A 27,552-nucleotide genomic window follows, 5' to 3' on the forward strand; every position below is an offset into this window, starting at 1 on the left:
CTACGAGGCGCGTTACTTGCGACTAAGGCGACACTTAAAGCTAAAGATACGTATATACTTCGAAGCGGACATAAGGTAAGCGCTATTAGTATACTATACGTTATTAATTAATAGCTAGTAGGTGCTTCTATCGTCCTTACTAACCTAGAAGGGCTCCGGTCGCAATCCGAATAGCAACTATCGCTACGAAGCGATATTAGCTAGAATAGGTGCTACTAACCTTTGCGACGCGTTAAAGTAATAACTACGCTAGCGGCTCTTAAATTCGTTATAGCTACGAGAAGCCTTCTTCTTCTTAGTTAGCTCTTTATTACTTATAATCTCGCCTTTAGTATCTTCTTTACTACCGTTATTACCGTTACTACTGTTACTACCGTTACCTTTACTACCGCCGAGTTCTTTACTACCGTCGAGACTAGCTAAGTCGAGTAGCAAATCGTCTTGCTTAATAGGCCGCATTCTACTAAAGATATCCGCTATATCTTCCGCCGTTGTTAGCTTATTAATACTATACTTCTTAACGTCTCTATTCGCGTTAAACCGCGTATTAAATACTACCTTCTCGAGCTCGGCGGCGGTAGTAGCGAAGTCGAAGGCTATAGCTTCTTCGAGGCCTTTAATATAGCTAGTTACGGCGTCTGCGAGGCCTTTAATATAGGTGTCTATTGCGACAGCAAGAGTAGCGATAGCGATAGTAAGGTATAGCGATAGTGAGGTATAGAGAGAGCGACGACGAGGTACAAAATAGATTGTTTACTAGAAGAGCAGAAATGTGTATAGAAGGCTAAGAAATCGGCTCCCCGGCGGAATCTCTAATTTCCGACTAGACCTACTCTATCCTCCTTATATATATTACCGATAGACCCTACCTAAAGTCAACGATACTATAAACTGTCTTGCATACGCAACTCTACAAATATGGCTTAGATACTACGAGGAGAGCCGCCCTAGCATCCTAATGCTCCTACGGTGCTACGGAGTTAAGATATGTCCTCTTTAGACCCGTCGATCTACGCGCCCTAAGGGGCTTATAAACGGCTACAAGTGCGACAATGCCTTTGCTAAATTGAGATCGCCGGGGTAAGCTTTATAGTACGACGAATATAATGCGACGGGGCTATAACACTCCTATATTGCTAGCAAAAGGCAGGCCGCGCCTAGATCTGTTATTCTATGCCTATAACCTACTCTATAGTAATAGTATCTAGGACCTTAGCTAAGTAACCGACCTCTCTAAAATGGCTATTAGGCGACACGTTTATTTACAAGTCTTGCGGTAAACACTTTCGGTTCTAGTAAGCTACTACGGAGCTTTTCCGGAAAGGTTTATATACGAGCCTAGTGCAAGCTATCTAAGACATGTTAAAAACTATATCAAAAGCTTGTATAATAAAGACTAGAGTTATCCCCGGCAGTACAGTTATGTTCAAGGTGCATTGCGGTACGGTCTTGCTTAGAGTGTATGTCTAGGTGTTAGGGTCTATTACGTACCTAATGCCTAAGGCTACAACTACTACACTCTATCTTCGGACTTCTATATAGATTAGTCCTTCTTCTAATACATTAGTTACATTAAGTAGTTATAAGCCCCCTGCGTTTCTAATACGCATTCTACGTATTCTAATAGTTACTCCGACTACTACGTAGACAGCGCTCGTTACTAAAAATTGCGCCGACACTAATATCGTCGCTGCCCTCGCCGCCCTCGAGTGTTCTAGTAGGTGCTAGACTCGAGTCGGCCACTATTAGTATTAGCTGTCCGCTATACCGGTTTCTAATATTAGTGTTAGCTATCCGCTATACTAGAATATAGGCGCGCCTGTCGGCCGCCCCTTTCTATATTATCGCCGTCGCTGTCCGCAATAGCTCCCCCTACAACCTCTAGCGCTTATATAAGCAACATTCTTAAGCTAAAGAATAAGGAGAATTACCTATTATAGTCGTATGCCGCTAAAGGCGCCCTTAAAGGTATGTCGGTCTGGCGCTATATATAAGGCACCCGCTAGCGACCCCTCTCTAAGGCCTTTAGTAAGTCTTCTAAAGAGTTTAAAAACCGCCAAGATAAATAGGACTCTAAAGATCAAACAGCGCGTACCTAGATCTTTGCCAATTGTGTTAGTAATATTTAACAATTACTGCTTAGTCTGTCTATATCCTAGGAAGTATAGGACTTCCTTAAGAAGAAATATACTAGTAAAGGTAGGTCTACTAAATTCATGCTCTACTAGGAATATATCACCCTTCGGTATAATAGCAAGGACATTAAGAAGTTCTATAATAAGTACAAGAAGAAGCTTAGTGCCTTAAAGGATACCAAATTGGCTATTAGCTAATACTAGGCTGTCTATATGTTTATTATGCAGATCTCTCTATTCTACGAGGCTTTCGCATAGATACGCCGAGAGCAGATGCGCGCCTCTAAATACACTATTAACGATAACACACTTAATAACATTATTAGCGCGTTGCTTAATAAGAATGTAGCTTAATTGAACTAGGCCCAATATAACGGCTTCTTTAGTCTTTAGCGCTAACTATAATAGTAAGGTAGCAATAGCAATAATAACAGTCGAGGTAACTCGAACCGTAGCGGTCGTAGTAGCCGCGGAAATAACAACAATAGTCGTAGTCGTAGTAGAAACAACTAGAATAGTCAAAATCGCGAGAAGTGCTTATACTGTTAAGGCACTTACCCTTCTAACCGCTGCTATACTAAGTACCCTTATCTAAAGGAGGAAGACCGACTACGTCGTAAACAGTAGAAGGCTAAGAAGAAGGGGGTGTAGCAACAGCAGCAGCGTAGACTAACTGCTTAGCAATAGCAGCAACCGCTATCTAGTTAGAATAGTGCTTAGGGCCTATATGCGGCTAATACTACCCCGGGGGTATTATTAGACCTAAACTACAATTACGCCTTTACTGCAAGCGCTACTATAGTCACTATTAGCGACTAGGTTTCTACGGCTCTTACTACTAGCACTCGTACTACTAATTAGGTTGTCGACTTAGGTACTAGCATATATATAGTTAACGACCCTTTATTGCTTATTAAATATAAAGGCTGTTACATTCCTGTCCGGTTTAGTAGCAATACAAAGCACGCTACGATAGTTGGTATAGCTTAGACTAAGGTTGTTAATAAGCGTAGTGTAAGCAGTATAAAGCTGTCTAATATACTGTATGTTCTAGGTCTAGCAGCTAACCTTCTATCTACTAAGAAGCTTGCCGATAAGGGCTGTTTCTATCGGAATGACAAGCGTATGCTGTTTACTATTGTTAACGGCTCTAAGGTTACCGTTGCTTAGATATACCGAAAGAATAGTCTCCCCTATCTATATATACTAATCTCTAGTCCTAAGGGTTAGGTTGTTGCTCTTCTGTCGAAGAAGGGGGTGCCGATAGGTACTATAGATAAATAGCATCTACGATATAGCTATATTTATTACCGCAAGCTACTAAGAATAGAATCTAAGGGTTAAATTGTTATTACTAGTACTAAGAAGGACTTCCGCAACTGCATTGCCTATCGTATAGCTATATTACATAAGGAATACAATCGGCTGCTACGCGTACGACTATCTACGATCTATTACATTGTCTATGTAGATATAGTTACTATTACCAATCCTAGTCTATTATAGGAGCGCTATTTCACACTGTTTACATACGCTAAGTTAGGCTATCGATACGAATATACTAGCACGCTTAAGTTAGGGGCTGCAGTGGCTATTAAGGACTATCGTGTATATATCCGTATATAGACTAGTTACTTAATCCTAATCTACCGCCTCGATAGAGGGGGTAAATACGGCGGAAATTAGCTATTAAATTAGGCTCGAGACGAGGGCATTATACTACAAGTTACTGTACCTTATTCTTTAACTTAGAATAGCCTTGCTAAGGTTAGCAATTATATCGTATATACGACTACGAGAAAGATAATGCTATAGGCTAACCTTCTAAAGTCTCTATAGCTATATGCTATTGCCTCCGCTATATAGGTCCTTAATATTACGCTAACCGCTAACGGAGGAAGCCTATATACTATTGTCGCTAAGGAGCTCAATTAGTTACGAACACAGCCGCGTCTTTAGCACCTTCGGGCGTATAGCTATACGTTAATTGCCTACGATTACAGTATTGCTCGTAGAAAGAAGATAGACAGTAGAGGCCTAGTTAGCAAGCTAGTTAGCTATACTAAGGGCTCTATAGACTCTAGAAAGTATATAATCTACCTGCCTAATTAATATAAGGTTATCGCTTCTAAGGATGTTTAGTTTATTAAGTCAGATAGTAACCTTCTGCTTCTAAATGGCATGGATCTATATACTAACCCTAATAACCCTTCTAAAAGCGAGTTTAATAGCATTAAGTCTATTATGCCGGCTCTGTTTAATGCTATAAGCAACGAGCCTCCGCCCCTATTAGAAGCCGCTAGTATAGTCTAGCAACTTCTAGCTTAGCAAGAAGAACAACCTCTAGAAGGGCTAGTGTAGGACTTAGCCGACGAGGTTGTTAGTCTATTGCTAATCGAGGACGACCTTCTAGACGTTTAACTACTAGCTTCAAGTAATAAAGATAGCTTTTAGTTAGCCGAGGAAGAACTAGCGTACGATCCTTACGCTAAGAAGGGCGAGCCTAGATAGTTGCCGGAGTTTGAGCGACTAAATACTATAGGCGCTCGTTTAATACGTACTACTCGAAGCAACAAGTCGGCTTGTAACCTGTTGCGTAGCTATCTAGCTAATTGTAGTGTTAAGCGGTTAACTCGACGTACAATAGCTAATATGCCGATAGCCTATATTAAGGGTTTTATAGCTTCCTGTTACATTGCTAAACAGTCTAATAAGCCTAAAGAGACTATTCCTATTCCGAAGAGCTATAAGGAGGCGACTTAGTCGCTATACTAGCTACAATAGAAGGAAGCTTGTAAGGCTAAATACAAGTTACTAATCGACAACTATATATAGGTTTATATATCTCGGTTAGAGGTGCTAGAAGGCAGGAAAGTTGTCCGTAGCCGATAGGTCTTTACTATTAAGCGAGACGCTAATAGCAATATAAGCCGTTTTAAGGCGCGCTAGGTCGTCCGTAGCTTTATATAGGTCGAAGGACAGGATTATAATAAGACCTATGCGGCTATTGCTAAACCTTATACGCTTCGAGCCCTATTTGGCTTAATTGCTTATTACGACCTAGAGGCTAAACAGTATAATATCCTAACTGCCTTCCTTAATGCTCTTATCGGCGACAAGTACAAGATCTACGTTAAATAGCTACACGGTTTTAAGGACCGTAGTAGTAAGGGCATAGTTTGCCTATTGCTAAAGGCACTATATAGTCTAAAGCAGTTACTAATGCTATAGTATAAAGAGCTTCGGAAGTACTTAAAGAGCCTGGACTTTGTACTAATAATAACTGACGTGTGTGTATTTAAACACGTTGTTAGCGGCTCGATTATCGTTATCTACGTCGATAATATAATTATTATCGCCTATAGCCTATTAGTACTAGAAGCCGTTACTTAGATACTAAAGGACCGATTTAATATACGAGAACTTAGTAACCTGCACTACTATCTCGGTATGCGGATTATCCGTAACCGCAACTAGCGCACTATCTATATCGTTTAGGATGCCTATCTAAATAGGCTTAGTAAGAAATATAGTATACGTAGCCGTATCGGTCTAGCTACTCTAATAGCGCCTCGATACGTTAAGACATCGATTTAGCGTATACCTAAAGGCTATATAGCTAGTGCCGCCTTTAAGACTCAATATTAGGAGGGTGTTAGTAAAGCCCTCTAGCTAGCAATAATTACTCGGCCGGATGCTTGCTATACTACCGGCCTATTATTACGATTTATTTCTAACCCGACCGAGGAGTATTATACCGCGCTTCTTTAGCTAATTAAGTACCTAGTAGGCACCCTTAACCGCGGTATACGCTTCTAAGGCGTATAGAACGATAAGCTAAACTTTGCTAGTTACTATAACGCCTTATAGGCTAACGATCTAGTTACCCGCCGCTCTATAGGCGGCTTCTACTTTACTATTGCAGGCGGACCTCTATTGTATAAGTCCGGCCGCTAGACACTCGTTATACTATTATTAACTAAAGCTGAGTATGTTTAACTTACTATAGGGGCTAAGGAAGCAGTTGCCTTAGCTCGCTTATTAAAGGAGATTAGCTATAAGGGCTATATTCTTCTAGTTACGCTATACGAGGACAATTAGTCCGCTATCGCTATTACTAAGTCGACTAGCATTAATAGCCGTACGAAGCATATAGATGCTCGAGTCTACTATATCCGAGAGAAGATTACTAATAGTTCTATTATTGTATAATAGGTTAGTATATACGATTAGATAGCCGATAGCTTTACTAAGCCGCTTAATAAGATTAAGCACGCCCGCTTTGTTAAGTAACTAAACCTAGTGGATTGCAAGGCCGCTATTAAGAGCGCTATAAAGCTAGCTGCTAAGTACTAAGAAGGGCCTTGTTTAGATAACCTAAGAGTAGTCTAGTTTGCCTACCTGTTTGTTCTGCTTACCTAATACCCCTTGTTTGCTTTGCTAACTGAATGGCTATTGTGTTTGCTTCATTCTATAGCGATATGCACGTGCTGAGGGGGTGACTTGGAGTGTATGTCCAGGTGTTAGGGTCCATTACGTGCCTAATGCCTGAGGCTGCAACTGCTGCACTCTATCTTCGGACTTCTACATAGATTAGTCCTTCTTCCAATACATCAGTTACATCAAGTGTCTCAGCTTGCTGAATTGAGCATTCGGTGTCGAATCCTTCAGCTGTACTGCTGAACCGAATCCGCTACCGATCCTTTACGCTTGGCGGAGATGACGAGCCCGTCATTCGCGTGCATCATCCGTATACAGACGAGAGAGAGAGCGTAGAACTACCCACACTTGCGGATGCGGAAGAACTTGGTGACAGTCATCATGGGGCATCGCAGTGCAAAGAGAAAGGCAACGCTGCGCTGAGGAATGGCAAACCCTCAACCGCGTGGATGTGCTATTCTGAAGGTATTCGACTTTTGAGCGAAGATTTCCCCAAATCCAATCGAGCCCTGCTGGATCTCTATCGGAACCTGGCGCCCAATGACCAAGCAATTCAGGTATATCTTCAGCGTACAGACCATCGCCTTCGAGAAGAGTCGCAGGGCTTTTGTAACTTTGCAAAGCTGCGAAAGAATCTCTCTCTGGAACGGCCACGAGTCGATGCTGCAAGCTTTACTGGAAATCGTCGAGGTCCGCAAAAGTACAATGCACGGAAATGGCCTCTTTGCGAAGGATGACATACATGTACCAGATATGTGCATCGACAGGTCCCCTTTCAACGCTTTGATCACCTAGAAAGGTACCATAAAGATTGGCGTAACTGAAGCATCCATGCGTTCGACACATCTCATCGCCTGGCTAAGAACTGGCCTCTTCATCATGATACGGACAGCGATATCGAAAGGTGCCGAAGAACTAAAACCCTTGGCAATCGTGCTCACATTAATGATAGGCTGGGAGATATCGCGAGAAGCAATTTCGAGCAGCGTGAGTTGAGATCACGAATCTCTCAGCTGCTCCGATAAGCTGGATACATGCATGCTTGACGAGCCAGCTGCAGCACATCCGTTGACCGAAAGCATCAATGAGCTATGGGCGGCAACTCTGGAAAATGACTGGAATAGCCTCAGTGGCACCATCTACGACGAGGGCATTCTTTAAGCTAGGAACAATATTGTTTGACACTCGTGGACTTCTTGTTCTTGCTTCATTGAGTATCTATCAAACGGCAGCAAACCTTCTCGAGTACATCTGGGACGTCTATGAAATCACGACGAATCTCATTAACTAAGCGATAACCAGCAACCTGAACTATTGGAGAGTCTCAGAAGCTACAGCAGAATTCAGAGACCTGCAAGTGACCAATTTCGTGTCTCTATCAGCCTAATGCTACCTCGAGATTATACTACAACTTTCACGTGCGCGTATACTCTCATTCACTCGACGTCCTTGCAGGGCTTTTGGATTTTGACGTCACTCGCACATGCAAACTGCGAGGTCTACGCATGTGCGTCGAAATTTAGCACTCGCATATGCAGAGGCTTCGGATAGCGCATGTGCCTCGAAACAATGCTTTCAAGTAACAACACCGGACATCTTGCCAATGACCTTCTTTGTGACATTAATCTTTGGTCGCAGCTTTGATGTGCCTAACGACAAGCACCATCACTACAAAAGCTATTGCGCCTGTGCTGCAACGTTGCTGCATATCGAACTACGCATCAGCAACCGCTTCCCTACAGCACGTCTGGATCTCGGCCTGGATCAAAGTCTTTGCCGGTACAGGAATCGCGTCACGTTGTCGCTACAGAAAGCCTCGAAGCACTCGACTTCAGCAGGTATTCCAGCAACTCTGAATACTGTACATCGCACAACCGTTCGCAAAGCCTTCCGAAGCGCCGCTAAGTCGCCGTTGTCATCGTCGTCCACTAGCAGTCCGCAATTATCTTCGGCCACAATGCAAGGTCCCTTCTGGTTCGGCCAGATGTCGCAGAGCAAGCGAGACGACAATGAAGAGGACTACGATGAGCGTGTCCGGCTTGCGCGATGGGATCCAGAGCAGCACTTCAAATGGTGTCGAACAGAGCTGCAAGACCTCATCTACTCTACCCCGGGGAAATGGAAGATCATTCAACCTCCGCGTCACAACGACAGCGGGAAGTATGCTTTGGAAGAACAATACAGGGACAAAGTGAAAGATGAAAAGCGGCGCTACGAGCATCTTGCAAACTATGAGAAAGATCCGAAGACCTTGCTGAAAGAGGCTACATATAGAAGCATGCGTTACCGCAACACTGAAACGAAGAAGGATTCGAAGAAGCTCGTGGAGAGGAAGAAGGGATGGAAGGTGTCGTTACCGAGCGCGCTGAAGGAGCAACTTTCTAAGCCAATCCCAGCCACAGCGAACCAACCTGTATCTAATGCGCCGGGAGCTGGCGCCCCAAATGCGGTCTCTGATAATGTTGAGAGAGGGAGCGACGCCGAAGAAGAGAAGACAGATCCACAGACGGACACCGACGATACCGAGCAGCTTGGACATGAAGCGAAGGAGGAATCTCGAGTCCCATATGGAAAAGGTACCGATATGCCACGTCCTAACGCCAATCACCATGACACACTACTTCCACCGACAAGCAAGTCTGAACCACCAACAAAAGCTGCGCTGCCCCGTCGCCCCGACATCTGCCAACACCGATTCTGCAAAATGTCACATCTCGAGCATGGCAGCGAGTGTATTTGTTGCTCATGTTTGCTCTCACGCGACGCCTCTTCGTCGGCATAGTTTTGGACAGCGTTCCGAAAGCAGAGGCCGGTGGAAAATGACTACTCCTTGTTTCTTCCCGACCATTGAGCAGCTCAATGGTCAGCATGAGAAGCGTTGTGTACATCACATCATCAAATTCACCTCGCTGGATTTGTAAGCGGAGCGGGGCTTGATGCCGAGATGGAGGATGTCGTTGTAATGGGTGCGTGTCCTCTATGTAAGTGAGGGAAATAGATATAGATCAAATATCACTGATGCCTATCGTGTAGTTTCTCATCCGATCTCCGATTTTCTATCGACACTATGCTTTCTGATGCCAAACCATTCAATGTGCGAAAATTTTGTGGTATCTCAAGGACTGTGCGAGGTGCAATGGCCATAGCTTGCGTTCTGCGTGTTGCATCACCCGCTCCGTTCTCGACGTCCTATGATGCCGTTTGGTGTCCGGATGATGGTATTGGGAGTTATGCTCGGATTAGAGATGCAGCATGCTCTGGTCTTGTGTGATCTCTGCATCTGCTATGCCGACTTGCCATTGTCCGATGCTCTTGCTAGCAAGCAAAAAGCCAAAGAGGAGCGCTACAACGATTGAGTTTGTTCGCAGGCTTTGTTCTCTCCTTTCACGACGGAACGATGTGCACAGGTCTCTGCAGTCCCCATCTACTATTCCCCTTGCCCAAAACTACCCTATACACCAATAACCATCCGAAACTATACTCAGAACCCATTCTAGCCAAGTATGGACGGACGTCCTAGGTCTCTTTCCGCTTCCACTCGCGCCCCTGTCGAGGAGCAGCTGAACCACGAGCTAAAGACAAACGATTTCCAGAGGTCGACGAAGATGCTTCAAGCAACGGTTAAGACGTCTTTCAGGATCATCGCAATCTGCGGAAAAGAACATCCTTCTTCATACCGGCACCCACAGGACATGTCTTGGCAGGGTCCCAACATTCATCTCTCTAGTACTTTCACATGAAGATCTAGGCAACTGCCGGGTACATCCGCGTCGCGATGTTTACCAGCGCGACGGTCATCAACAATTGTAACTTCAAAGAACTTCACTGTCGTCGCGAGTAGGACGCGTCGCAACTTCAATCGACTTCTCCACTTCGACAACAGCAAGCACCCATCCAAGAATCCTGTTTTACATCGCTTCAGCCTTCCTGACATTTCCAAATCTGAACGTTCCACGATCCAGACGCCCATCGCGTTCAACTCATACCTGCGTGAGGTTGTAAGTATTACTTTGCGCACTAATGTGACCTCGTTCTGACCTCTGTAAGCGATCGCCTTTCAATCAACCTACCACGATGGCCAACAGTGCAGTCCACGGCGGCGCTCCAGCTGGCCCAGCTATGCCCCCATGGCATGACCAGATCATTGTCGCCAGTTGTATGCCAGCGGCACTCGGCAAGCTGTCGTCAACGCGCGACACACTGAGCGAGCTCGCGTCACGGAACGTCAACTTGACCGATGCTCAGATCCTTACTGGTCATATTCATCCAGACGACATCTGCGGTGCGCTTGCCGACGATCTTGGAAAGCGTTTCTCCAACGCCATCCTCGCCACTGGTCTTCGAATTCTGGACTATGTTTGGAAGAGCTCCTACAACGCGAGCAACTTCATCGTCGCACGAGTCAATGCACCGCGGAAATTGCTGAAGCTCCCTGCGTCAACTCGACCAAAGGCCGAGCCTGCGAGCAGAACTCCACCAACCGTGACCTACGTGCTGATGGATCAAGGCCAGCATGCTGGGCAGTGGGTGAGGATTGATGTCAACCAAAACAATCTACAGACATCCGTTATGACGCCCACTGAGGTACAGGACTTGGACCTCAACGGTCGCTTGACTATCCTTCGACAGACTGCAGGTACACAGCCTGCGCTGCCCGCTCGCTCTACTCTACAGCAGGTCGCTCAATCGAGTGCTGCTGCTGCCCTACCGACCTCGTCGTCTGCACTCAGCGCTGCGGCAAGCAACAACTCTTCTTCCTCGAACATCAACGGCATGACTCCAAGCACCAGCACACTAACAATAGCATCAGCACTCGTGCCACAGCATGCCAATAGCCCATCCAATTCTACGCAGCACCACGTTGCCGATCAGGTCGTTGATTCATCGCTTCAATTCATGAACGCATCCAGCCTACCTGCGCTTCAACAAGACTCATCCACTTCTGTCGATCGAAGTCTCCCCTACACGGCTCCAGGCTTTCACTCAGAGACCAACGGCGTGACATCAGGACCAGCCAATGCCAATAGCAGTTCTTCAGCCGAGTCTACTGCCTCCGATCGCACGAGAGCAACTTCTCTATCGGCGTCACACTCACCCGCCCAGATTGAGTCTATCCCTCGAACTCGTCCCACTGTCGCTGCGGTCCAAGCGAGGAGGCGCCGAATTGGCGATACAGCGGATCAGGAAGCACCTGAAGCAAGCTCGCCAAAGCGAGTGAGAAAGAACTCTGGTCACACTCTAGCGAACACAAGCGAGCAAGATCGTCCTTCTACCCTTTCCGCAACTCCAGCGTCGACGATGAGCGGTCGACCAGCCACTTATCCAACTAATGTCACCATCGTTGAGGCGCACAACGCTTCGACCACTCCACCAGTTGCTCAAGAGCGTCAACGCCGAATCCGCCCGATGAAACGCCCCCGGACTCAGCAGGTACAAAGTTTCACTTATGCCCTCCCAACTGCAAACAACCGGTTCGGCGGTCCATACTTCATGGAGATCCTGCAATACACCCAGGCTGGTTGGGAGTTAGGCGACATTGTTCATATGTGACTTTCGACATCTTTGCACATTACTATAAGTGAGCGGGTGAGCGATTGAGCACTTGCCGCCCAGAATGACGACGAAAACGATAGGTCCTTTGGAGTGTATTTGGCAAGCATTGGCGAAAGAGCGGCATTCACATCGCTTAGTTACGACATTGTTATTACACTGTTGGAAACTATGCAACCAGAAGAGGAATCTTGGGCATTGACGGGAAGGGAGCGCGGCGTTGGAAGGGATCGATTTTCTCACTGCGGGCATGATGGCAGGACTTCTTGTCTTTCTCAATTACAAAAGTGTAGTTTATTAACGATTGTGTGGCATACATACTTTATGGCATCGGCTCCGATCAAAGCGAAGTACTCTACGGCGTCTTTCTTTATGCCTCTAGGGTTTTAGGCTCTTGCTTCAAGCAGCGTCTTTGTTTGCTGTTTGGGTTCTTGAGACATCTCCTTCAATGGCAAGCTTCTAGATGTCAGCCTTATGTTTGCCCTGATTTCATCTGCTAATACTTTCCCTGTAAGCTATAGGCTTACTACACGCAGAGCTGATCTACCTTACCACTACCTATGCTGTGCAAAATACCAGATCTCAAGTCCTGACCTTGATATACATCCACCAACAAATACAATTGATTGTTCACTGGACTGGCAATCCAACTGCACTTTCAAATGCGAACCTATCTACTCTGATCAAGCACGCTATGGTACCGCGTTTGATAGGATACAGCAAGTGCCTGAATCCTCGCTAGCTTCCTAGCGACACAGTCCACACAGACGCTGTGACCTCAAGGCTCGCGGGAAGGTGTTGTATTAGCATCGACGGGAGTTTCCTAATATTACTATTAAAGGGTAGAAGAAAAGGGAATTTAGGGCTGCGGAAGATAACTAAGATTTTCGGATAACAGTTGGGAGAAGCGCGGGCGAGGGCCTTAGATGGAGCGGATTCATGTCTCAAAAAAAAAACTGTTTCATAGCATCTCAATGTCTTGCTCGGCGCCTTTGTTCACTGCATAGGTTGTTTTTCAGATATCTCACCCGCCTGGTAAGATTGTAGAGCTCTCGCGCTATATCTTGCTTTGAATTATCGTTCAACGCTCTTGTGCTGAGTCTTGGACCTGCCTTGTCTCCATTCCTCGCAAAATCATCTTCTCTATACGCAACCCGAATCTCTTCGCCTGAACATGGCGTACATCGAATTGACGAATACAATCAATGGTTCACTGGCCTGACTGTTAATATTTGGTCGAAATGTGAATTGACTTCATGCAACGCTGCTAGGCAGCTAGAGCGTCGACGATGCATTCTGCAGCTTCAATGTTATTGTTTCAAAGGCCACAGTTTGGTGGAGGCATTGTGGTTTCTTTGGTTGCAATTTCGTTTTCCATAGACCGCTAGGGGATTTCATCGTTCTTTCTACCTGGTGTAGTCCTCAAAATTGATGTTCCCTTCGTGCAAGCTCTCGAATTTCTCAAGCCCTCATACTTTGTCATGTTCTTGCCAAATTCTCTGCACCCAATTCCGTGCTACACATTTGCCGTCCGCGCACCTTTCCTCCGCGAGAAAATTCATGCCAGACTCTTTCAGTCATCACGAAAATTTTCGTACTATCAGCTGCCCGACAGTCTTCTTATCCATGACAGCGGACGGGACCGCTTCCTCTGACGATTTCCAGCCCCCGTCTCTACATGTGTTTCATTACCCAACACCGTCGTTGAAAATCCTCTCCCAGGAAAACTTCCATCGGCATCAACCACAACAGATGTAGCCACTGCAATGGCATGCGAGTCGAGAGTTGGCACGGGGTTTGGAAGGATCCCGAGCCGGTCGGGATCGAGATCGACAGCAGATGTGGAATGTTTCTTGACGTCTGCATGATTCCAAGATTCTGTCCATAAAGCAGTGGAAAGCTCGATGGGTGATACTGCATCTGTCGCTGTGTCTTCTGGAAGTGCATGGTTGTCGACATCGTCGAAATCGTTTAATGCCAGCCAATCTTCTCCGGCCTGACCATCCCATATCTCGCCAGTGTTCGTTGGTCGTTTTCCTTCTGCGACTTTTGCAAGGGCGACTGAGTTTCTTCGGCGCAGTGTTGGTCTCGTTTCGTTGATGGGCTGCATGTTTTGTGTACCATCCGAGATCAATGTAATGAGAGTGATTCGTGCCTCCTCATGTCCCTAAAAAGACTTGCACATGCTTATCATGTTCGGTGTTCTCGCCGGAATACGAGCTTGAGCTTGCCGCGTTCTCTCGAGAATATTACCGCTTTCGGAAGGAGGACAAAGAGTGTCCACCACTCAGACCGGATTGCTCCCGATTGACGGAATTTGCCTTGTGACAAAGGAAGAGATGGGACGTGGACTTTGTGATCTTGCTGGTCTCCAATTAACCTGTTCGCTTTTATTGCCTATCGATTGAAGCAAATTGATCTCGGCCTCGTTCAATGCTTTGGCTGAGAGCTTTCGTCATGCTGAATGCTCGGGCCGACCTTGAACTTCTCTATCAACCATGAACAAGCGTTCAAGCAGTAGCCGAGCGGGTACGTCTGGATGTACTTACATCAATGACTCAGTGTACCGATTTTTTCGATTTTGCAGCCTCCGAAGCGTTAGTGAAGCAACGCCAACACTTTGGACCTTCACTAGCAGTGTTGGCGGCATCCAAAGTGTGATATGGCCGGCTCCATTCACTTGAGATCAAGCGCGCCTCCTTCGTGTCGAACTGCGTCGATGCCTCACAGCGAAGGCATCCTCAATTGCTGCGTCGTTATCAACCTTACATCAGCAGACATGAATTTTGACCTGAGAAGGTCCACGATCTGCGTTGTGATCTCAGCTCATTTCCTTCCACTGCCTTTGGCTTGCGTTCTTGCTTGAGTACCAGAAGCGCGCTCCACAGTCGTCTCCTTGCCTGCACGATGTGTCTCCCTGTGGTCTGCTCACCTCTGGACGGCGGAGAGGATGACTTGACTTCTACGGAGAAGCTCAAGACTCCTTCCTATCCATCAGAACAGAGATCCAACAAGCCAAAGAATGCCCAATCAAAGCACTACTCAAGCTCGACTACCCTCGTCCTCCCAAGAAACCGAGAACCGAAAAGCACGCCACTCCAGACTCCGACGACTTCAACATCACCTGGCATCTCGACACTCTAAGCAAACCTTCTCCACTGACCCTACAAGAACGTGCACGCTTCGACACCCAGATGATGCCACCGCCCTTCAGCAACAGCGAAATGCAAGCGAAGAATCCAATCCTCAGCCTATTACCAGGCTTCGAACCCTCCGTCGCCATCATCATTTCTCGGGGTCGCTCACACGAAGAGCGTTCTTCGCAAGTACAATGCCGAGAAGGAAGGCTCCAGCGGAGAAGCGTCAGGCTTGAGACGATCAGAGGGATCTGAAGTGTTCGCTCTGTTCTCTCTGATGATGATGAGCTTACTGGTGGAGAATGGCAAAGCGCTCCATGCTCAGGTCGAGCGAGACGACCAAGCAAGGTGAAGGATGCAATCCAGAGATCACTCTATGCGTCTTCGGGTCGCTCCACTATCGCCTCATAATCGGAGGTTATTCATGTCAGATGCGGCGGGCAGTGCCTTTGTGGTCTTTGTCGAAGGATCGATTTCGTAGAAGATGTTTTTGGTGAGAGGTGTACGCTCAATTGATTATTGCTCGGAGGGCTTCGCGATGCTGAAACCTCCTTCAGACTAGAGATCGGATGTCCGGATTCCCCTTACATGATGAGCGATCAAGGTAGCGTACGTGGACCGATTGGACTACTGGCCGTCATCTCACTTCGCCTCCATTTTTATCATTCCGATAGAATTTTAAAACTGGTAGTGAAGAGACTTCATGCACAGGGCTTGGTTCTATTGATACATCAGAGCACTAGTGTGTAGGTACAATGATTGCAAGCCTCTTATCTCCTGCCAGACTAGCCCTCTCTCCGATCTCCTTCCAGACCGTTCAGAATCGGCTCTGCGGAGGTAGGATCGTTGCCCAGCACCAGCTCTAACTCCATTTCGTCCACTGTGTTCGGTCGCTGGAGAGAGACATCTGATACCGGCGCTGAAGTGTCTTCTTCGACATCCTGATCGGCCTCAACCTCACTCGCCTTCCGCTTCTTCCCTGCAACTTGTCCAGACCGATCATTTTGCTGCCGTGGTTGATTGGGAGGCGGCTGTGAAATCACCCGAGGACCGGCTGCTACTTGTTTCCTCGTCAATTCCTCGCAAGCCCGATCCAAGTCCTGCAAGCGCTCAGCTTCATGTGCCTCGCGTCGCGCACCAAGAAGTCGATCCTTGCTTGACGTAGGGTAGGCTATCCAGTTGACAACACTCTGTCCATTGTAGCTGATGGGCTGAAAGAGGGTCGATCAGACCGGGAATGCTTCCGCGACCAGAATTCTGCTGCCGCTGAAGCAGAGAAGGGGTCTTGACCGGAAAGCCGTACTTGAGGCTGGCCGCTTTTCTGCAGGCCGAGATCTGCGATGCATGGCCGAGAGAGAGAGAGAGATTCGGATCGTCAAGCAGCGCCATGCTTTGCTCAAGATCGATACCAGCAATTGCAAAGGCCGAAAAATAGGGCTGCATCTTCTCCCGCGGCGAGATGTGCTGGGAGTGATGGAATATCAAGCTGCATCTTTGGTTTTCGACGTCGGGGGTTGGTGCCTTCATTCTCTTCTACGATTACCCAGATTGTTTCGCCATCGGCATTGAGACGTGGATACTGCTTCTTGATGCAATCAAAGAAGAGAGCATCGGGAGATGTTTTGAGTACGTAGAGAATGTCGGGGAGCTTTTCTTCGTACCCGTCGTTCGTGTACTGCCGTGGTGGTCGCCAATCGTGCTTTGGTAGAGGAGCCCGCCTTCTGTGCATGGGTTGTCCCAGATATCTGATGCTTGCGACGGGTTTTGCGTGCTGGAATGTGACTCGATCGCTGTGGTGAGAATGAGCAGTCCAACATGGCAAACCATCGTCTTCCCCGGACCGAATCTTGCAGATATGCTCCGTTGATGCGGCGACTTGCATGGTATTCACCGGCGCCATGGATGAGAGCACGGGATGAACCGTGACCACGAACTTTTGCCGCCCAGTGGTCTCTAACCACACGACTTCAAGCCCCGAATGCGACTCGCGCTGTTGATGGAGCAATTGTAGCTTGGCTCCCTTGCTCAGATTCAAAGGTCGACAACCGTGTCGGACCCCAAGAAAGTTTTGACGAACAACCAAGACAGTGCGAGAAATGCTTTGACCGAGTGTCAAGTCCAGGACATCATCATTGGGGTCTTCTGGGGCGCAGTCGGCGCGAATCTTGAGTTGCGAGATGCCTGCAAGAACGTCTGGCAGAACTGGGAAGAATTGCTTGCCATTATGAGTGACAAGCCGAATGTCATGCAAATGGGGCGACGTCCCGACTTTGATCGTAGACCGCTTCTCTAGGGCGCCCTTTTCATAAGTCGTGTCGTATGGTGTCACGGAGCGTGTCAGGATTCGAACTTCTTCAAGAGCGAAGTCAGGGCACTACGCTGTCTCACACATTCGACCCAGCATCCTGACAGAGTAAGCTCTAAGATTGTCCGTCGTCACGCAGTCTTAACCAATCAAACGAAGCTTGCTCCCTGACAGGTTCAATCGCAGCATTCCGAGCATCAAGCGACAGCGCAAAAGAAGGAGATCTGCCTCTCGACGTCGAAGGCGTCAAACTCGGCTGACTCTTGGCGTCGCCACTGACCAAGGTGCTGCTCGTGAAGTCCGCTGGCTTGGGCGTCGGAGTGCGCTGCGTCGATAAAGGCGTAAGCTGAGAAGATCGTGAGTTGCGAACAGAGCCACGATCCGACTTCCGTTTCCACGGTCGCCAAAACGTACGACGTTTGCGGTCGGCAGGAAGGTCGTCGTCCAGTGGAGCTGTGGCGTTCAAGACCGTGTCGAGAGGCGGAGTAGCATTGAACTGGGCGTCGTCGCCGCCTCTTTTGCTGCCCAGGTTCCAGCCTGCGATCTGCTGGAGTTGAGTGGCATCAATGCTGGCCTTGCTCCACCGAACAGCCGTGCGTTTCTGCGTCGCCGTCGCCAACTCCTCAAGCCGGATTTGCTTTTGATATGCGACGAGATTTTCAATGTCATCGGTCTGACTGGCGCCGGTGGTTCGGAACGAGCTCTTGGGTTCGTACAGGCCGGGTTGGATCGACTCAACGCCACCCCTTGTCGTCTCACCGACTGCTTCTGGCCATAGTCTCCGGATGAAGTTCCGGATGCCCGGCATGCAGGCGCAGACGACCATGCCCGCCAGTTCTATCGTGCTCCAGCGGGCCATCCATCGGTAGTCCCAAGTCGGGTTCATCGTGTCGCCAAATTTGACCAGGCTGTGCAGGCGCAGGATGCTGATGGCGGTGATGAAGAGCCCACACGTGAACATGAATATCACCAGGATTTTCTTCCTCGTGTTGAGCTCCATTTTCCAGACCAGTGGGACCGGCATTCCCAGAACTATCATGTCGAGCAAGATGTTGAAGCCGGCAGAGGTCCAGACCAGTCCCTGAAGCCGTCGTTTGGTCTTCGCAATGCAATGTCCTTTTCTCGCATGGTCCCACTCCTTCCACCAATACGAGACGGGCGTGCATTGGAAGATGGTCGGGATGGTGAACCCGAGCATGTATAACAGGTTCAGCAGGATGACCACGAAGACCAGCTTTCGGAAGCGTGGCGACGCGAAGAAGCGGAGGTATGAAAGGCAGATGGAGATTTTCACCGTCGACAGTCCGATGATGTAGAACAGCTCGCCGTAGAAGAACATCTTGGCGAAGCGGTCGACTTGATGGGGTAGCAGAGTCCAGATGTCTTGTCCCAGCCCGGGGGAAGAGATCGGGCGAGCGAGTGAAGCCTCGCCCAACGACATCAAAAGCGCGGCGGTGATGACCACATCGTCCCACCATAGCTGAGTGAAGATCTTCGCCCGCCCATTCCACGGCCATTGAACGTGGATCTTGGAGGCGATTCGAAGCAAATATGCGACGGCTTCGGTGGTCTGGTAGGTCGTGGCAGAAATCTGAATCGTCCTCCTGGTGTCTCGTATGGGTCGACCGCACATGGTCTGGGTGTGGTTCTTCGTGACCAACGCCTGTCGGATCGTACAGTTGGCAAGGACACAGTCGGTGGACTGCTTGTTGACATGGTGGCTGTCACAACTGCATTGGATGTCGGTCAACGAACAGCCTGCTGCAGAGCCCGCGGAAAGAATGCAGTTCTGTGCGCATGTTGGGATCTGCGCGAAAAGTGCCAGTGCTGGTTTGAGAGCGAGTGCTTTGTGCTGGCTGCGTGGCTCAAGGGAGCTGACAGCGGACAGCATGTGCGTCGCCAATGTCACGAACAGCCAGATTGAAGGCATTCTGTCGTCGACGCCGTTGACGGGCGAATACCATGATCGCGTTCGCTTGCAAGAGTCTCGCAGACTGAAACTCCGACTAGCGGCAGTAGTCAGAACTACATGCTATGAATGAAGCTGGGCCTCAAGATCCCGGCCACTTCACATCGCGGATGAGTGATGTGATGAGATGCGAGAGCCTGGTCGTTTTCAGGCACGACTAAGATGCTCGGAGCGGATGTGACAATCACAATCCCAGTCGGTCACGCCAGCTATTCTACGATTCGCTTGCAGGCTGTCGGACCGCGATGTGTCTGATCGTCCCGTGGAAGCTACAGCGGGGATTGATGTTGGGACCGAGCAGGTATGCGAGACGGTGTTCATGCTTTGATATGCAGTCTTCTGCTTCACGCCGCATCTAGAAGGTTTCCAGCCATGGCGCACGGTCAGCCTTGGCGCACGGTATTCAGCACTTCCGCGGACTCTCTTTGCAAGTGAATAACTCCACAACTATAGACCCGATTGAGAAGGCGATTGATGATCTAAACAGCCAGGAGAGGCCTAATATTAATGCGACTGCTAGGACCTATAGAGTCAAGCGTTCAACGCTTTCTAAGCGCTGGAGGGGTGTCTAGGGTAGCAAACAGGCTTAGTACGATGTGAGAAGGGTTATGTCAGCAGGTAGATAGGGTGGTAGTGGGTACAAGTAGTATTCGATAAGGATCTAGGAGGAGAGGGAGGAAGGCAGGAGAGTTGGCCTAACGCCAAGCGCCAAGCCCTGCCTGAGGCACTGAGACCCTAGCTTTACTCGAGCTAGTCATATGCCAATCACGTGTAGCCTCTAACACACGCTTCCCTTCCAAAGGCCGCGCCCTCGTAGCCTTCCTATGTTCCAACCTCGACCTCCGTTGCTACTAACTTAGCAAGTCTAATAAGCTGCTTAGCCGCGCTAAATTAAACACTTAACTACCTAATTATATAACTATATTAAACCTTACCTCTAATATAGTACAATATCTAACTCTAACTACGCTATCCCTATATACAATGAACTATAAAGTGATATATATCTATAAGAATTAAGGGCCTTCGACTAATTACAATACGAGCGCGTCTTCCCTACTATAATAGGTAGACGTACGAGGTATTATAGTACTACCTCCGTTCTAAGTAATATCGTACGAGTTCTTTACGTCTACTCTAATAGACCTAGAAATGTCCGCTCCGAGGGTTTGTCCGCTTCCGAGGGTTGTTCTTATTATTACGAGGGCTATTATTTACTATCGTAGTTTTACTAGCCTAAATTAGTTAGGTTTAGCAGCCTTTAAGTATTAACTAATTATATCTTTTTAAAAAACTTAGTTCTTCTAGTTTCTATAGGTAAAGGCTATTGTAAGTATAGTAGTAGAGGTTCGCCTCGCTTAAAGGGTCGGAAAGATCGAGGAGTAACCTATTATCCGTAAGATCGACCCCGGCTAGCTTAGCTCTATAGTTTTGCCCTTAGTTAGTCTATTAGTCGCTTAATCTTTTAACTTAGTTAAAGTTTTAGCTTAGCCTCAAAGTTTTAATTAAACCTTTAATAGGCTTAAGGCTTTAATTAAAGTTTTAATTAAGGATGCCTTAGGCTCGTAGTATAGGTAAGGTTATATCTATAGGCGTAGCGACAATAGTAAGTAATGTTAATAATAGTAGCGCTAGTCGTCTTAGCGCTAACTTTACCTTGCTTTCGATTTCCTTCTTCGACTAATAATATACTCCGCAATACCGTTACTAATATAGCCGCGCCGGCCGCCGGCGTACTGCTAGCTCGTAGCGCGACACTATTACCTTTATTACCGTTATTCGCACGCGCGCGCACGTCGCCCTTATCGAACGCTTAGGTCTCGAGGCCTCGATAGAATAAAGAACAAGAGAGGGACCTATAGGGCGCATTAAGGAAGAGGTAGAATCCTTAAAAGAGCAGGCGATTAGTTAATAGTTATAGCGCGTTTGTTAATGCTTAGTGCGCGTCTACTATAGTAGTGTAGTCTTATTGTTCTAGTTTGTCGGCCTCTAATTAGTTAGCTAATAGCACCCCGGGGGTGCTATTAATCCTAAGCCTTAGTAACATTACGAGCTTTTAGCCTTCTTCTTATTCTTTATACTAGTCTAATACTCGTCTAATAACTTAGTTATGTCTTTAAAAGAGGCTTTAGCTTCCTACGAGTCCTATTTAGGTAAATAGCCTTGCTATCTTAATAGGTACTCCTTCTTGCCTTTCCTAGTCCGGTGCTATAGGATACGTTCTACAGACTACAGTTCTTTACTATTAGCTAAGACTTCTTCTAACTTAGTAGGTGCTTCGTCGCCTTCGCGTTAATAGTATAGCTTAAGGAGGGATATATAGAAGGTGTTATAGATAGTATAATAGGGTAGAAGCTATAACTAGTAGGCCTGTATGCCCTTCGGTTCTCGGATACGGAATAGGCTAATGTATCTTAGTACGAGCTTAGGCCTTGTTTTACTATCGGGTAATAGGTATTTGCGGATGCGGAGGTTCTTTGTACTAAGCATAACTATATCGCCTTACTTAAAGGTTATTAGAAGGTAGTGTTTGTTATAGTAGGTCTTTTAGTACTCTTAAGCCTTTGTTAACTTCTCGGCTATCTTAGTATAGATTTCTCGCATCTTCTAAACCCTCTTAATAGCCGCTAGTGTCTTAGGTTAACCCGCTTCCCTTTCCTTACGCTCGGCCCCGAGCGATAGGGGGTCTTATAGTAGCGTAGGGTTTCTTCCTATTATAGCGAAATAAGGTAACACCTTAGTAGATAAGTAGACACTATTGTTGTATACGAATTCGGCTAGTTGTAGGAGATTAACCCAATCCTTAGGGTTCTCGTTAATGTAACTACGCAGGTACTACTATAGGGTAGTATTCTGTCTCTCTATTTGACCGTTAGTCTATAGATAGAAGGCTATTAATAGCCGATGCTTTAGTCTTAGCTATAGGCATATTTCGCTCTAATAGTACGATATAAATGTCGAGCCCCTATCGGAGACTATCCCCTTAGGGGTTCCCTAATAGGTATAGAAGATGTTAGTCTATAGCGCCTCTACTATATTAATAGCAGTCTAATCCTTGCGCGCCGGGATATATCGAGCGCCCTTAGTAAATCGATCTACTATAACAAGGATAGTATTATATACTTCCCCCCTGCGCTTAGTAGGCGGAAGTCCTATAATAAAGTCTATTATAAGCTCTGCAAATAGCTTCTTTAGAATAGGGAGTAAAGACAACTCGCCGAATAGCAAGTGCTTCGGCGCTTTAACTCGTTAATACACGGCATACGTATTTACGTAGTCCTTTATGTCCCGCTTACTATTTAGCTAGTAGTATATACGCGATAGTAGCTCGTACGACCTCTCTATACTATAGTAACCGGCAAGCTTACTATTATAGTGTCGCTTAAGAAGTTCTTGTCGGATCGAATGTTTAGCGGGGACATAGTATCTGCCCTTGAACTTTAAATAACCTTTGTTATCGATCGACTAATTGTTACTCTTACTAGATCGAGTCTTTCGCCTACTTACAAGCTTATCTATACGTTTAGTAGCAAAGGCGTCCCTCTGCTAAGCCCGTAACAGCTTATCTATAAACGATTAACTATCCCTATTTGTAAGGTTATTTAATAGCACCCTCGCTATTAAACGAGGTACGCATTATATACATCTAATAGCACTAGTAGCCGGATTAACTGCATTAGTGCTATCGCTGTTACTATATATTACGATGTCGACTAGAGAGTTATTATAACTTCTCCTATCTGTGTCCTTAGCTCTTGCCTTAACACGCACTATTAATATAGCAAGAGTATTAATATACTTTAAGCCGTCGCGGAGTCCGGTAAGCCGCTTATCCTACGCGTACTTATTAACAATACGGGCTATAGCAATCTTATACTGCAGGGTTAGAAACAATAAATTAATAGATTGCTAAGTCCCGCTATCGTAATTAGGTCGCCTCGATAGGCTATTAGCAGGGTTGCTTACGCCTAGCCGATATAATATATCAAAATTAAACCTAGCGAGGTAGACGGCCTATCTAGCCTGTCGACCTATAACTCTAGTAACCTTAGTAATGCTACGGAGGTTGTTATAGTCTGTATAGACCTGTATCGTATATTAGGCCCTATCGAGGTAATGCCTCTAATGCTTAAAGGCCTCGACAATAGCTAAGAGCTCTTGCTCGTAGGTCTCGTAGCGACGCTTAGTATCGATTATCTTCCTCGAAAAGAAGGCAATCGGGTGCTAGTAATAGTTATTATCTAATTGCTAGGATATAATAGCCGATATAGCGAACTGTAAAGCGTTAGTCTCAATTCGGATCTACTTATTTAGCACGAAATAGTATAACAAGGGGACTTTAGTAAAGCGCTGCTTTAGACCGTTAAAAGCGGCTTGTACTCTATTAGTCTATTTGAACTCTCTAGATAGATTAGCCTTAGTTTTAGTAAGTTCCGTTAGTAGCATTACGTGCCGCGAGTAACCTTCGATAAATCGACGGTAGAAGTTAGCAAAACCTAGGAATAATTGAAGCTCTTTAATGCTAGTAGGTGTTAGCTATTTAGTAATAGTCTTAATTCGATTAGGATTAGCCTTAACACTATTAGTTAATACGATGAAACTAAGGAAGGCTACCTCCTTAGTAGTAAAGATGCATTTAGAAGGCTTGCAATACAGTCTATAGGCTCGCAGGCGGTTAAGGACCTTGTAGACTATAGCCTAGTACTCCGCAATATTAGGTAAGTGTATATAAACTAGGATGTTATCTAGGTAAACTATACAGAGGTAATCTAATAGGCCTAATAGGGCCCGATTAATGTAGGACTAGAATGTAGTAGGGGCATTAGCTAGCCTAAATAGCATAACTAAGTACTCGAAATAGCTATAGCGAGTGCGAAAGGCTGTCTTCTATTCATCGCCCTTGCGAATACGAATACGGTAATAGGCGTCCTTAATGTCTAATATAGTGTAGTAGTAGGCACTAGAAAGGCGATCGAGGGTCTTATTAATAAGAGGAAGTAGATAGCGATCTTTAATAGTAATAGTATTAAGCCTACGATAATCGATATAGAGGCGCAGGCTACTATCCTTCTTTAGTACGAATAGGATAGGGGCACTAGCAGGGCTATTACTATACCGAATGCGGCTATTAGCTAGGTTTTCCTCTAGGTATTTACGTAATACAGCAAGCTCTCGCTTACTAAGGTTGTAGAGGGGGCTAAAAGGAACCTCCTTGCCCTCTATAATATTAATCTTATAATCTGTCTCCTTAAATATAGGCAATGTCGATGCTAGGTAATATTTAAATACATTAATATAGGTCTCTCGAATAGGCACTAGTATACGTTCGAGCTGATTAGGGTCTATACTATTAGGGGGCATAGGTTTATCGTTATTACTACCGAGCAGGTCGGTAGTCGGATTAGCTAAGGCGGAGGCTAGTATTAGGTTGCTAATAAACAGGACCCTAATATTATTAGGACACTCGCTAATGTCGATGTGTTTAATATCCTCTTTCCTAGCGATTCCAAATCGCTATTGTTAACTGCCTAAGTCTATAACTATAGCATAGTACTTAAGAACAGGGTTGCTAATAATAATATCGGATAGGAGGCTGTCTATGTCTACCGCGTAGGTAGTAAAGTTTAGTAGGCGTTTATTTCCGAGGTCGTCTTTTAGAACTATAGGAACATAGTAGGCCCTATAGGTCAAGTGCCGAGCGTTATTAAACCAAGCAAGGGTTGGTAGGTTAGTTTTCGGCAGTTGTCGGAGGTCTAATTGCTTAGCTAGGCGATAGCTAATAAGGGCACTAACTGAATTTCCGGGATCTAGCATAACCTTTGCCTTATAGTTAGTGTCGCGCCTAGATATAAGACAGGTACGTATAATAGCTAGCACAATGTCGATAGTCTTACGCCGTATAAGGCTAATAGTTAGTGCGGCGCTTACTCTTTTTTCGAAGGACCGATAGGGATAGCATTAGCGGCTAAAAGGTGCTTACGGTGCTTAGCGGTAGTACGGTCGATTCGGGCCTAATCCTTAGGTTTGTCGCATTAGCCTAGTAGATAGCTAGTGCTATTACAGTTAAAGCACTTCAACCCGGTTAGTAGACTACTGTAGCTGTTATTATTATTAGCAGAGCGGTTAGCATTATAGGGATACGAGTCCCTTCTACGGCCCCTATCGCGGCCTCCTCTATATAGCCGGCGGCTACGGCCTCTTCTACGGTTATTGTTACTGTTCCTATTGTTAGCATTGTTGTTATAGTAGGAACCTTAGTTTCCTCCGCGGCTACTACGATTGCCGCGGTTAGTGCTAGCTAGTCGGATCCTCGATTCTAGTCGTTATTAGAGCTAAACAGCCCGTTCGGCTGTTTCTACTTCGACTATGAATTAAATGCGTGTTAGGTTAGCCTATTCGAATACACGACGGCGGTCCAATTTAAGGACTAATTCCTATCGCAATTTAGGGCGTATTTCGGAAATCTAGATAGAGTCGGTCTTAGCTAGCAAATCGTCCTTAAGGGTCTTTAAATAGGCCTTAAATAAGCGAGCCGATTAATTAGTCTTTTGTTTAGCTCGAAGGTATTAGTCCTAAGCGTATTGTTGCCTCAGTATAGGGTTTCTAAGGGTGTCTAGCATAATAGTCTTATAGTCTTGCTACTAAACAGCGGTCTAATTAGTAAGGGAGTCGAAATGGTTATCCTAGGTGCGTTTTGGGTCTCTATTAATGTATTGCATAGCATAGACGACTAGCGAATAGTCGTCTAGTAGGGCCCTTAGTGCATTCCGCTAGTTTAATTCACAATTACGTATGTGATTATTATACTGCTTGCGGCTAGAGCCATTAAATACGGTACAGTCTTTAAGCTTAGCATCCTTCTTTTAAATAGAAGGTACTACTACTAGTTCTAGTCTAGTAGTAGTTGTTAGGGCTTCCTATAGGCGGCGAATCTCGAGGAGATTATCCTTTAGCTGTTGTTCTTAACGTAGGGCAGTAAGCCTGTTTTAGGTAGCTTCTTAGAGTCTCCCTACTAGTTAGGGGCTAAAGGCTAGTTAGCTATATCGACGGTTGACAATATTGTTAAGAATGTTGTCGATAGGCAATTCTAGGTCGTTACCTAGAATTACAGGTTCTTCTTTAATAGGCTCTCCGGCAGGCTCTTTAGTAGGGGGCACTTTAGTAGGCACTTTAGCGGGAACTGTGCTACTAGCGTTGTTATTGCTAGCGCTGCTAGCGGCAGCATAGTTGTTATTGCTTCGTAATAAGCCGGCTATTATAAGGGGTAACACTAATAATGTATTATAGGCCCCTAAGATGCGGATATAGCGGAATTAGTAGATATCGGCTTAGTACGATTGACTCGGTATAATAGGCCGTATAGAAGGCCTTGCTTAATAATTGGTACGGTTGTTTCGATAGAATAGTACGTATAGGTCCCGTTCTTCGGGCGCAATATAGTTAGATTAGTCTTGTTCGTAGCTATACCGCTAAAAGCTTGAAATAAGGACTATCTAGCTGCTGCCCTTAAAGGGTAGATCGAATACTATATAAGAAGGGTTATATTAGCAGGTAGATAGGGTAGTAGTAGGTACAAGTAGTATTCGATAAGGATCTAGGAGGAGAGGGAGGAAGGCAGGAGAGTTAGCCTAACGCTAAGCGCCAAGCCCTGCCTAAGGCACTAAGACCCTAGCTTTACTCGAGCCAGTTACATACTAATCACGTATAGCCTCTAATATACGAAGACAAGCGATTACTAAATAATCTAGAAGAGGCAGAGTTAGTTAGATATATTAATAAGTTAACTAACTTAGGCCTACCACTAACAGCCTAAATAGTACGCAATTTTGCTAAGTAGGTGTATAGTAAGGAGCCTAATAAGAACTAGCCTACTAAGTTTACTAAGAGGCACTTAGATATTCTGTCTTCTAAGTACCTTAGCAACCTAGATAAAGCACGGAAGAAGGCTGATTTATAGAGCTTATATGCTAAGTACTTTAACAAGTTAAGAGCTAAGATAAAGAAGTACAATATCGA

The 27,552-nt window shown here is 46.1% G+C and overlaps 6 protein-coding genes across 6 annotated transcripts; 2 read left to right on the forward strand and 4 right to left on the reverse strand.

Annotated features, from left to right (window-relative positions):
* Positions 1–6,575: 6,575 nt before the first annotated feature.
* MYCFIDRAFT_176048 (uncharacterized protein) lies at positions 6,576–6,880 on the reverse strand (the record flags this gene model as incomplete). The annotated part of the gene is made up of 5 exons (XM_007929657.1): positions 6,576–6,587; positions 6,623–6,637; positions 6,673–6,705; positions 6,748–6,806; positions 6,844–6,880. The coding sequence occupies 5 exons, from the start codon at positions 6,878–6,880 to the stop codon at positions 6,576–6,578; spliced, it is 156 nt and encodes a 51-aa protein (XP_007927848.1).
* A 49-nt stretch (positions 6,881–6,929) lies between these two features.
* Positions 6,930–12,932, forward strand: MYCFIDRAFT_176049 (uncharacterized protein; the record flags this gene model as incomplete). Its single annotated transcript, XM_007929658.1, is given in 26 exon segments — positions 6,930–6,944; positions 6,971–7,275; positions 7,308–7,330; positions 7,375–7,562; positions 7,602–7,704; positions 7,742–7,762; positions 7,791–7,833; positions 7,878–7,932; positions 7,958–7,993; positions 8,031–8,047; positions 8,073–9,347; positions 9,379–9,452; positions 9,503–9,560; positions 9,609–9,699; positions 9,722–9,876; positions 9,906–10,076; positions 10,096–10,170; positions 10,202–10,381; positions 10,417–10,597; positions 10,623–12,121; positions 12,155–12,161; positions 12,189–12,475; positions 12,508–12,533; positions 12,562–12,635; positions 12,664–12,848; positions 12,893–12,932. The coding sequence occupies 26 exon segments, from the start codon at positions 6,930–6,932 to the stop codon at positions 12,930–12,932; spliced, it is 5,184 nt and encodes a 1,727-aa protein (XP_007927849.1).
* Positions 12,933–13,505: 573 nt separating this feature from the next.
* MYCFIDRAFT_211639 (uncharacterized protein) lies at positions 13,506–14,187 on the reverse strand (the record flags this gene model as incomplete). Its single annotated transcript, XM_007929659.1, has 1 exon — positions 13,506–14,187. A coding segment is annotated over one exon (462 nt), but the record flags the coding sequence as incomplete, so codon positions are not given.
* A 491-nt stretch (positions 14,188–14,678) lies between these two features.
* MYCFIDRAFT_176051 (uncharacterized protein) lies at positions 14,679–16,012 on the forward strand (the record flags this gene model as incomplete). The annotated part of the gene is made up of 10 exons (XM_007929660.1): positions 14,679–14,726; positions 14,761–14,828; positions 14,856–14,924; positions 14,951–15,185; positions 15,215–15,440; positions 15,472–15,518; positions 15,551–15,587; positions 15,631–15,713; positions 15,744–15,762; positions 15,792–16,012. 10 exons carry the CDS (start codon positions 14,679–14,681, stop codon positions 16,010–16,012), a joined length of 1,053 nt encoding a protein of 350 aa, XP_007927851.1.
* On the reverse strand, positions 15,976–16,701 carry MYCFIDRAFT_204040 (uncharacterized protein). Its single transcript, XM_007929661.1, has one exon. The coding sequence runs from the start codon at positions 16,649–16,651 to the stop codon at positions 16,379–16,381; it is 273 nt and encodes a 90-aa protein (XP_007927852.1). The 5' UTR covers positions 16,652–16,701; the 3' UTR covers positions 15,976–16,378.
* A 1,155-nt stretch (positions 16,702–17,856) lies between these two features.
* Positions 17,857–19,458, reverse strand: MYCFIDRAFT_154994 (uncharacterized protein; the record flags this gene model as incomplete). The annotated part of the gene is made up of 1 exon (XM_007929662.1): positions 17,857–19,458. A coding segment is annotated over one exon (1,602 nt), but the record flags the coding sequence as incomplete, so codon positions are not given.
* Between the last annotated feature and the right edge of the window lie 8,094 nt (positions 19,459–27,552).

This window comes from Pseudocercospora fijiensis, assembly GCF_000340215.1.
Source record: "Pseudocercospora fijiensis CIRAD86 unplaced genomic scaffold MYCFIscaffold_5, whole genome shotgun sequence".
Lineage (NCBI taxonomy): Eukaryota > Fungi > Ascomycota > Dothideomycetes > Mycosphaerellales > Mycosphaerellaceae > Pseudocercospora > Pseudocercospora fijiensis.